The sequence below is a fragment of the Lathyrus oleraceus genome, chromosome 3 (genome assembly GCF_024323335.1).
Source record: "Lathyrus oleraceus cultivar Zhongwan6 chromosome 3, CAAS_Psat_ZW6_1.0, whole genome shotgun sequence".
Lineage (NCBI taxonomy): Eukaryota > Viridiplantae > Streptophyta > Magnoliopsida > Fabales > Fabaceae > Lathyrus > Lathyrus oleraceus.
Window position 1 is genome coordinate 140,595,976 of NC_066581.1, and position 11,166 is coordinate 140,607,141.

At 33.9% G+C, this 11,166-nt stretch overlaps 3 protein-coding genes across 3 annotated transcripts; 2 read left to right on the plus strand and 1 right to left on the minus strand.

Moving 5' to 3' along the window:
• Positions 1-1,590: 1,590 nt before the first annotated feature.
• Positions 1,591-2,504, plus strand: LOC127128999 (protein MAIN-LIKE 1). The gene is made up of 2 exons (XM_051058335.1): positions 1,591-2,202; positions 2,298-2,504. Exons 1-2 carry the CDS (start codon positions 1,591-1,593, stop codon positions 2,487-2,489), a joined length of 804 nt encoding a protein of 267 aa, XP_050914292.1. The 3' UTR covers positions 2,490-2,504.
• A 1,184-nt stretch (positions 2,505-3,688) lies between these two features.
• On the minus strand, positions 3,689-8,061 carry LOC127130074 (protein FAR-RED IMPAIRED RESPONSE 1). The gene is made up of 9 exons (XM_051059147.1): positions 8,044-8,061; positions 7,592-7,646; positions 6,265-6,894; positions 5,790-6,198; positions 4,735-5,662; positions 4,474-4,578; positions 4,211-4,279; positions 3,912-3,992; positions 3,689-3,820 (listed from the first exon to the last, which is right to left on the minus strand). Exons 1-9 carry the CDS (start codon positions 8,059-8,061, stop codon positions 3,689-3,691), a joined length of 2,427 nt encoding a protein of 808 aa, XP_050915104.1.
• On the plus strand, positions 7,911-9,671 carry LOC127125832 (DNA-binding protein S1FA). The gene is made up of 2 exons (XM_051054669.1): positions 7,911-8,095; positions 9,259-9,671. The coding sequence occupies exons 1-2, from the start codon at positions 8,060-8,062 to the stop codon at positions 9,457-9,459; spliced, it is 237 nt and encodes a 78-aa protein (XP_050910626.1). The 5' UTR covers positions 7,911-8,059; the 3' UTR covers positions 9,460-9,671.
• Positions 9,672-11,166: the final 1,495 nt, after the last annotated feature.

Below are 11,166 nucleotides of genomic sequence, written 5' to 3' on the forward strand. Positions count from 1 at the left end.
GGTCACGGAAGAAGATGACGAATGATTTTGTATAAACTTTAACTTAAAAAAAACAGAAATGATATCCTTACATTTTTTATACACCTACACCGTATAAACATACTGGTCATTTTGTAATTCATTAGTTTAATAGGGGTAAGTTGGTCATTTTCACTTTAGGTTTTAGGGTAGCTCAAAACCACACACATCACTGTACGCTGAATGGTGAAGTTGTCTCAAAAACCAGCTGTGCTCTCCATCTCCATCTCCATCTCGTCACCACGCGTCGCATTTCTGTCTCTGTTTCCGTCACCACCGCGTCTCCGTTTCCGTCACCATCTTCGTCACCGCCACCGCGTCCTTCCTTTTTCATCTTCTACGTGTCATCCTGTTCGTCTTCATCATCTCCGCCTCAAGGTTAGATGGTTACACTTCCACCATATTAACACTAGAAATTTAGGGTTAACGCCTTTTAGGATGACCTTTACAGTGGAACCAGAAGCATGTACAAGATTCCTTTGAAATTTAGGGTTTAGGTTGAGTGATTTATGTGTTTCTTTGCTTTTTAATTCCATGGTTGTAGTACTGATTATGTGTTTTTTTGGTTCTGTTTTGTTATTAGGTGATTTCTTACCGAAACTATGTCATCATCAAATAATGGCGCGAAAGAGAAAGAAGAAGAAGCAATGGAAACAGGGAAGAAGAAGAAGTGGAAACGATGATGTGTGTATGTGGTTGTGGTTAGGAGAAAGACACACATCATGGCCCACATTAAATATCTTTATAATATGTTATGTTTATTATTTATTATTTTTTATACTATTCTTACACTGTTCATACGGTGTAGTGTATGAATAAGTGTAGGAATAGCAAACCTGAAGAACAGAAATGATATCCTTACATTTTTTATACACCTACACCGTATAAACATACTGGTCATTTTGTAATTCATTAGTTTAATAGGGGTAAGTTGGTCATTTGCACTTTACGTTTTAGGGTAACTCAAAACCACACACATCACTGTACGCTGAATGGTGAAGTTGTCTCAAAAACCAGTTGCGCTCTCCATCTCCATCTCCATCTCGTCACTGCGCGCCGCGTTTCTGTCTTTGTCTCCGTCACCGCCGCTGGTTTCCGTCTCCATCTCCGTCACCGCCACCGCGTCCTTCCGTCTCCATCTCTGTCACCGCCACCGCGTCCTTCCGTCTTCATCTTCTACGTGTCATCCTGTTTGTCTTCACCATCTCCGTCTCAAGGTTAGATGGTTACACTTCCACCATATTAACATTGGAAGTTTAGGGTTAATGCCTTTTAGGATGACCTTTACAGTGGAACCAGAAGCATGTACAAGATTCCTTTGAAATTTAGGGTTTAGGTTGAGTGATTTATGTGTTTCTTTGGTTTTTAATTCCATGGTTGTAGTACTGATTATGTGTTTTTTTGGTTCTGTTTTGTTATTAGGTGATTTCTTGCCGAAACTATATCATCATCAAAGAATGGCGACGAAACTGAAGTAAGTAATAGGCATAAGTTTAAACTTTTATTTGTTTACATATTGTAGTTGGTTTACACTGTTGGTTAATCAAGTTTTTTCATGAACTTAAGGTGCGAATGAGGCATAGTTGTATCCCGGTGAATTTGAGCAGCATCAATGAAAAGTTAACAAAAACTCAACGTGCTCACATCGAATGCACCCCATTCAAATGGGCGATGGGTATTTCTAACAACTTCTCAATCTCAGGTGGTTTATTATGGGAGTTGGTAAGTAGATGGGATGTACGTAGTAGGGGATTTAGGGTTAGGGATAAAATAGTTCCCTTCACTCCAGTTGATGTTTCTTTTGCTCTTGGATTGTCAATTGTTGGTAAGTCTCTAGTAGTAGAAGAAGATCAACAATGTGAAACATTAGATCTATTTAAAGGGGCTGATATAACCATTAACAATATCCGCAAACAACTTCGTTACCATAAGAAAAAATTAGTTAATTTTGTTAGACTTTACATATTACTTGCATTTGCGGAGTTTTACTTTCCCAAAACAGGGAATAAGGTATTTACGGGATTTGTTAAGCAATTGGATGATTTGGATTCCCTTGATGCCCATAGTTGGGGCATTGCGGTTTATAACTTTGTGGTTTCTAGTTTATGTGAGTCTTCAGTTGTGTTGAAGGAGGGAAAAAACAAGGCACAAAGACATTTAAACGGGTGTGCTGCCATATTGCAGGTAAATATATTATACTACTTTATAGTTCCATCTTGTATTTTGAAACTTTGAAACTTTTCAATTTAGAAATTTACAAGTCCTAATATTTGTTACAGATTTGGGCATTCAACCACTTATCTTTGGGGAAAGCACCAACTGTTTCTAGGTTTAGTTTTCCACGTGTATTGAATTGGCCGGTTATAAGTATGCAGAAGAAAAATATTGAAAAAGCATTTGAAAAAAATATGGTAAGATTTTGTGTGTTTGAATTGAGAAAATTATTTTTTCTATTGATGTGTGTTGATTGACTTTTATTTTGTTAGATAATTGATAGAGTGGTTGCAACAGAAGAAGAGCTGAAATATGACATAGTCAATGCTGCTCTGTTTGAACAAGAACAACAGTTTGTGGATGTTATTAATTATCATAGATTGGTGGTTGAGAATAAAGATTTTAAAGAGAGGATAGCAGTTCTTGAGTATAAAGTGAGGATGATGAAAGAGGCGAGAGTTAACACTCCGTTTGAGGAGGAGGTTGTTCAAGATGATCGACAACTTGTGAACTTTATCACTGAAGATGAAGTAGGAACTTTGGCTGGAGATGTTGGACATAACACTCCATTTAATGATGATGCCAATGTTGCGGAAAATCAATCAAAGTCTAAATCCAACATGGCTACAAGAATGAGGAAGAAACCAAGGAAGTGTGGAAAAAGAACCAGACTTAATTTGTAAATCATTAATGTTGTAGTGTAGAATTTGTGTAATATGTATTGCAGAACTTGTACCAATTATGATGTGCTGTAGTGCAATGTTGACAATTTATGGTTGTATTTTGTTTATGTGCACAATGTCCTGATTATGTTATCGTTCATTTTATGGTTAATGTGTTGAGAATGTGTTGAGTATGTTATGGTTCATTATGTTGTTAATGTGTTGAGAATGTGTTATAGTGAATATTGTTCCATCAATGTATTAACCAACTTCATGAAAGGTATTAACCAGGTCTGGGACTGCAATTTCCCTTGTTTTAAAGTCTTAAACTTTCGTTAACCAACTTCATGAAATGTATTAACCAAGTCTGATTTGACAATTTCCCTTGTCCTGAAGTCTGGAACTGCATTAACCAACTTCATGAAAGGTATTAACCAGGTCTGGGACTGCAATTTCCCTTGTTTTAAAGTCTTGAACTTTCGTTAACCAACTTCATGAAATGTATTAACCAAGTCTGAAAATGAAATTTCCATTGTTTTAAAGTCTGGAAGTGCATCAACCGAAGTTAAACTTCCATTAACCAACTTCGTGAAATGTATTAACCAAGTCTGGGACTGCAATTTCCATTGTTTTGAAGTCTGGGACTGAAATTTCCATTGTTTTGAAGTCTGGCACTGCATTAACTGAAATTAAACTTCCATTAACCAACTTTGTGCAATGTATTAACCAAGTCTGGGACTGCAATTTCTCTTATTTTAAAGTCTGGCACTGCACTAACCGAAGTTAAACTTCCATTAACCAACTTTGTGCAATGTATTAACCAAGTCTGGGACTGCAATTTCTCTTATTTTAAAGTCTGGCACTGCACTAACCGAAGTTAAACTTCCATTAACCAACTTCGTGCAGTGTATTAACCAAGTCTGGGACTGCAATTGCATTAACAAAATATTTTATATATAATATACACCAACAAAGTTCAGTACAATTTGGATTATAACAAAAGTCAATTTACAATACTGCATCATTTACAATTTGGATTAATACAAAATTCAATTTACAATCTTTCAACATCCCACCCGAATATTCCACCTGAATAACCTGCACCACCAAATGTAACTATTGTTAGTGCATGTAATATTTTGAACTAGATTAAAAAAATGTTTGAACGTCATACCATTATGTCAAAAACCAAAAATCCCAAAATCAATACTGCACCATGTAGTTTTGTTAGTATAGATATGTGACAGTCTCCCCAAAATACACATGCCACTAGTCAATAACCAAAAATCCCAAAATCATCATAAATTTGTACAAACTTGAGATGAACCCGTCAAGGTTGTTTCACATGTTGTCAAAAGATCCATGAATGACATACAATTTCCAACCTGTACAATAACATACAAAAATCTAAAATATGACGTACGTAAAATCAAATACATAATAAATTAGTAGTTTAATGAGTACAATTAATTTATCCTCAACATCTACATATGTTTTCCGCAACTCGTACATACGAATCTCTCAAATGGTACATGTGAATTCAAACATGATTTAATACAATCTTATAATGTACACAAACCGCAATACTCGAATCTAAGTAATGCTCTCCATTAACAACCTCAAGAGATGATTCTACACAAATATTACTTCCAAACTGATTTTCCACCATTCCAATATTGCACTCCTACACATTTAAGAAACAAAATGTTAGATTCTACACACACACACACACACACACACACACACACACACACACACACACACACATATATATATATATATATATATATATATATATATACACGTTTAAGATATCATTTATTAACGAAAGTAGACATACTGTAGTAAGCTCAGCGTGATCACTTTTTTTTGTTCGTTTCCTTGACCTCTTGGCGATCGTTTCGACGACAAATGTTTTCCTTTTAGATGAAGGACGACCTTTGCGCTTGACATGTTTTGGACTGCGAATTCTATTACTATTGATTGGATTAAAATCATCATTTAGATTTTCTTCAATAAGGGAACTATCCTTTGTGGACATATTAGAGCTAAACAAACGTAATGTTTCATGGAGGTCTTCGGTAGTCTCTTCTGACTCAGCTGCTACTTCAGCAACCTCATAAAAATGCTTGCATAATTTGTCAAACCTGTCCATTTGTGGCTTCAACTCTGTTACACCATAACTAGTCTTGATATATGAATGCTTCCTTTTAATGTTTTTCTTCCATCTCGTTAAAACATACTTCTCTGGAAGACTTACAATCCTCTCCTGACTACACACGGATAACACATGCCGACACACAATACCTCTAAACTCAAATAATGAGCATTCACATTTGAAATCGTGGTTTTCCTTATTAAGCACAACTTTTAAGACTCGCTCTTTGCGTATGTCTCCAATTAATATCTCCTCCAACACATGATACGTAGCAAAGCAATCTTCCATGCTATTTAATGAGGCAGAACAATTCATTTTAGATCTGAATTCCACTTGAATTTCCTTGAATTTGGCATTCGTAAACTCACTTTGGAATTGCTTCTCAATGGACGAGTTTGACCCACATGGAATTGTTGTATCCATCGAATTAAAATCAGCTTCAAATTCCTTTTTCGCCCGACTTCTAAGAGCATTATCATATTGTTTCACGAACTGATTTAGACTTGTTGTAGAATTGATATATCCATCAAAGAAAGCATGTATGCTCTCACTACGTTGCGTAGTTGACATACCAACCCAAAAATAGACCCTTAACAAAGTTGGTGCCCACCTATGACGCTCAATATATAACCCACCCAACTAATCATTTTCTTGGAGATCAAACTTTTCTATGAACGAACACCATTTTTTTTCCAAAACTAGTAAATGTATCATAGACGGCTTCTTTCATTGCATACTTGATCCTTTTGTATTCACCATATCCACTTAGCTTTTCTGGAATTTTTTTCATTATATGCCATAAACACCACCTATGACTAGTTGTAGGGAAGACTAACTCAATAGCATTTTTCATAGCCTTACATTGATCGGTCACAATACCCAAAGGTGCTTTTTCTAGCATACAACGAAGCCATGACTTAAATAACCACACAAAAGAATCCGTGTCTTCACCTGAAAGTAATCCACAACCAAGTAATGTTGATTGACCATGGTGATTCACACCAACGAATGCAGCAAAAGGCATGTCATATTTGTTAGTCAAGTATGTTGTGTCAAAAGTTACAACATCTCCAAAATATTCGTAAGCGGCTCTACTTCTTGCATCAGCCCAAAATACATTCCTCACATGAAAATCATCATCCAAATCTATGTCATAGAAGAAATATATATTTTATTCCCTCATTTTACAAAAATAACTAATCAAAGCCTTACCATCACCTTCTTTTCCAATTGCACGACGCTCTTTGTTAATATAATTCCTCACATCTTTTTCACAAAAAGGAATATTTTCATGTCCTCCTGCATCTTTAACAAGCGATTGAAAAGTCTTGTTGATCCTTACTCTCGCATCATCATTGATTTGGATTATTCTCCTCACATGTAAGTTCATTTTCTTGTTAGCCTTGAACAATCTTGCTTTTGTAGGGCTAGTCTCATGAGAATGGTTAGATTCAAATTGTGTAATGTACCAAAAACCATCTTGTTTCAATTTAATATAAATCTTGGCAGAACAATTTTTTGCTCTAGATGGTAGTGTCTTTAACGTGCATGAAATTTTTGAAATGTTAGACCCCTCTCTTGAACATGAAAGTATTAGGTAGTTGACCTCCCCATCATCTCCTTTTTTCGATGATCTAATCCTCCATCCAAACCCCTTTTTTAAAGCATACTCTTGATAATATGTTTTAACTTCCTCTAGACAAGAAAAACACATCCCGATTGTAGGAACCCAAAGTGTGTCATCATCATAACCACCACAATCACCGTGATCAACTTCTACATCTTCCCCTTGACTACTACCACATTCTATAAAAATGCTTGAACTGTCCATTCTGACACAAACTGCACAAAAATGTCACTGTTATGTATAATATAAATTTATAACAACGTTGGTTAATAGCATTCACAAGTATGGTTAATGTTGTCTATAACTTGGTTAATAAACTCCTAGATGTGTGGACAGGTTTATAACATTGTTTATTACAAAGTTGTTTATTGGTGTGACATAACTTGGTTAATACAGTTCCCAAAGTGGTTAGCGAACCAATATGAGTAAATATATGAAATCAAATAGTTTCACAGTAAATAAACATGGTTAACGGTGTGACCAAAGTAGATGGATATTGTTTAGAACATGGTTAATGAGCAAACGTGAATAAACATATGAAATCTATAACAGTAGATCCAAAAAAGAACATTGATATTATGGAATGAATCTACAAAAATGATATCTAGAAACTTACTGAGTTAAATCTTCATCTTCATCACATAATGATTCTAAATAATTTTCTATTTTTCTTCAAAAACCATGTATGTGATTGGGTAACAAGGACGGCGCGAAAGAGAAAGAAGAAGAAATGGCGCGAAAGAGAAAGAAGAAGAAATGGCGCGAAAGAGAAAGAAGAAGAAGCAATGGAAACAGGAAAGAAGAAGAAGTGGAAACGATGCTGTGTGTATGTGGTTGTGGTTAGGAGAGAGACACACATCATGACCCACATTAAATATCTTTATAATATATTATGTTTATTATTTATTATACTATTCTTACACGGTTCATATGGTGTAGTGAATGAATAAGTGTAGGAATAGCAAACCTGTAAAAAGAATTATAAATTTATTATTTAAAATGAGATATAAATAAAAGTAGTACATGATAAATTGTTGTATTTGTGTATTGGAAAATGCTATCGAGTATTTCAAGGATATTTTATAAGGTTTTGAAATAACATTTTTTTTAAATATACATATTTAATTATTTTAATGAGTTAAAAATTAAAATGGTTAATTTCTCTATATACTCTTTATTTAGAATAGTTAAAGAGTAAACAAATAATAACTTGTTTATTTTATATTTTATTCTTTTAGATCTCATTTTTTAATAAGAAAGACAAAAATAAACCACAAGTGATAGTTGAAGCTTATCGATCTCCTTTCTCTAATCTTTTTCAACCCCCGGATTCGGAATCAAGTCTCCCTTTGGCACAATTATACCTTCTCCGCGTCAGCCATGTCCGATAAAGTCCCCCCTTCCTTCGATCGCGCGGTATTCTTCTCTTCTCTCCTCTTCTTAGATCCGATCTTCATCGATTCAATGTTCTTCTTCCACTTTATTTTTTTTTCAGATCTTAGATTCATGAATCAACCTCTGCATATCCCTTTCCCATATTCTACGCTTTTGATCTTTCATACTTTCAATCATTCTCGACTTTTTGCATTCTCGATGAAGATCCATCGCACAGTTTTTCAATTATATGCTTAATTTGTAGATCCATTGAAAATTTAGTTAGGAATTTCTTTTAGTGTTCACATTTAGGTTAAGTTTTAATTTTTTGCATTTAGATTTATCAAGTCAGTGATGCTTATCTGCTAGTTTATTTATTTATTTAGTAGGCTTTTTGAGGTTTGTTTCATTGCTGTGTATAGGTTAAATTTTTATATTGGTGCTATTTGATGGTTATCCTAATCCATGATTTAGGTTTTAGATGATAATGATTGATGATTACAATTTTGATTTAGTTAAAGGTTGGGTTTTGCTTCAAAGACTGTATTTTTGGATGCATAAAATTAATTTTTGTGCTAAGTTTACCAATGCCATAAAATTTTCTGAATGTTAGCTTGCAATCTATTCAATCTTAAACATGTTGCATGTTTTCGAGTTTTGTTATCAATAATGATGCTATTGTTGTCAATCTCAAGTTTTTGTGCTGGGGAAAATTGTATACACACTAAGGATCTAAGATAGGAATACACACAAGACACACTAAGGATCTAAGATAGGAAGCATGATTTGTGATTCAGTCGGATTTTCATGCATCCGCGAATGTACTTAGAAATATGTTTGTGAATTGTGTATCATCTTGTAGATCCGAGTATTCTGCTTTTAAATATCATGGGAAAAAGCATTTCTCTCTTTTGCTACTAAGATACTCTAAATGCTTTTTACCACATTTTAATTTTTATGTGCAATTGGCAATAGTTTTAAAAAGATTAACAAAAGTTGCACCTTGTAGTAATTTTTTATTTGCTCAGCAATTCATATTTTATTTGTATGTGTGGATTGTTTTGAGTGGTGGTTAATTACATTTGCATGTCACTTTTCCTTTTGAAATACTATTTTTATTGCTTTTACAGTTTCATTTTGCTTTGTGCTCTCTGATATGACCTTATTTAAGAGCTTTTTTTTGTTGCTCTTTGGAAAATGTTCAGAATGCTGGATCTCAAGGGTTCAACCCAGGTTTAATAGTTCTACTTGTTGTTGGTGGGTTGCTATTGACATTCCTCATTGGAAATCTTGTGCTCTACTCTTATGCACAGAAGACCATTCCTTCTAGGAAAAAGAAGCCAATCTCAAAAAAGAAGATGAAAAAGGAGAGACTGAAGCAAGGTGTCTCTGCACCTGGAGAGTAGAGGCAATGGACTCAAATGTTCTATGTAATGTGGATTACCTTGTACTTTTATAAACAAATCTCAGTTCTGTCATGTCTTGTTAATTTTCATGTTTCCATTCTGTGTGTTACTGACAGAAAGCTTAGCTACATCAGTTAGTACTCTTAGCAATGTATTTGGGACAGACTATTTGGTGTTTTAGTTAATCATTTTTCTAATACTCTTTTCTTACAGTTCATTTTCAATTTTAAATTATATCTATATTTTTCATATATACTGCTGAAAAAATAGGAAAGATATGATATTGGCTTGTTAATTTACTTCATCTGATCCTAAATACATGCAGAAAATTTACTCCATGTATTTGGTTCAAACAAACCAGTAGATTCTGCTTAAAATAGACTGGATTCTGCTTTTAGCTTGTACTTGTTCAGAGGCTCATCAATACAGTGCTCCAGTGCATATAACTTGAGTAAGAAAATTTATTTTTTCTTTATGTTGAAGTCTAGGGTGAACCACCTATTGAGTGTTTCACGGTAAACTGTTATTAAACACCTTTTGGTGTAACAATTCCATTGGATCTTATTGTGTTCTATCTGTATTATGTGTCTTTATAGTTTTCAATTTTCTGACCATAGCATTGATATTAATCATTTCAAATTTAAGTTCTATTTTTCTAAGTTTATCTCTAAACAATATATAAATATACCCAATTATTTGCAGAAACAAGAACCATTTTTTAAAAAAAAAATTGAGGAAAAAATCACATAAAACCTAAATAAAAAATTGTCCAAAATAAGATAATTGAATAATCCAAACTCATAATGTTTTTTTCATAACTGGGTCTAGATCTCAAGCAAAAATTACACGGTGAGGTGATGGAGAACCTCATTTTCTAATCAAGCAAAAATTACACGGTGAGGTGATGGAGAACCTCATTTTCTAATCAAGCAAAAATTACACGGCGAGGTGATGGAATACCTCATTTTCTAATCCATGAGGAAGTTGATGAGAATGAAAGACAATGTTTGTGTCGGACAAATTGATGGAAGAGACACGGTGAGTGGCAGTAAACAGTAGTGAGTTTATTAAAGGGGTGTTTCGATGCCTAAAGATTGGGTGTTACATAGAGGAAAGGGTGGGGTGCTAAAGGATCCAATGTGGTGATGAAAAATGAGATCATGTAGGATTATTTGATTTAATGGTTAAATTAAAGGAAAATTTGAATGTACCATATATGTTTCTTATCCACTATACGAAAATACTTAAATGTTCTCAGATTTTAAAGATGTATCTTTGGACATACCCAAATCTAAGTTAACGTTAAAATATTTCGGAGATGCATTTTTGGAATAATGTCGGAGATGTATCTCCGAAATGTTCTGTAGCATAAATCGCATCAGAACCCTTCTTCCTCATTTCTCATATTTTTCAAAACCTCTTCAGATTCTCTCAAATTATTTTTCATCACCAATACCAAAATCAAGCAACCAAGGTCAAAGGAACATCAATCAACATCATAATCATCATCCAACTCTAAAAGAAAAGTGAAAAATCGTAAGTTTGTTGATGTTTTAAATAATTTTTTAGTTTTTGTGTAAATGAGTAGAAATTGATGATTAAGTTAGGAAATGAGTAGAAATTGGATGATTGGTAGTTTAAATATGTGTAAAATATGATAGTTGGCTTAAAAGGACGATCAATGCAATATTTTTTTGGTTTCCATGT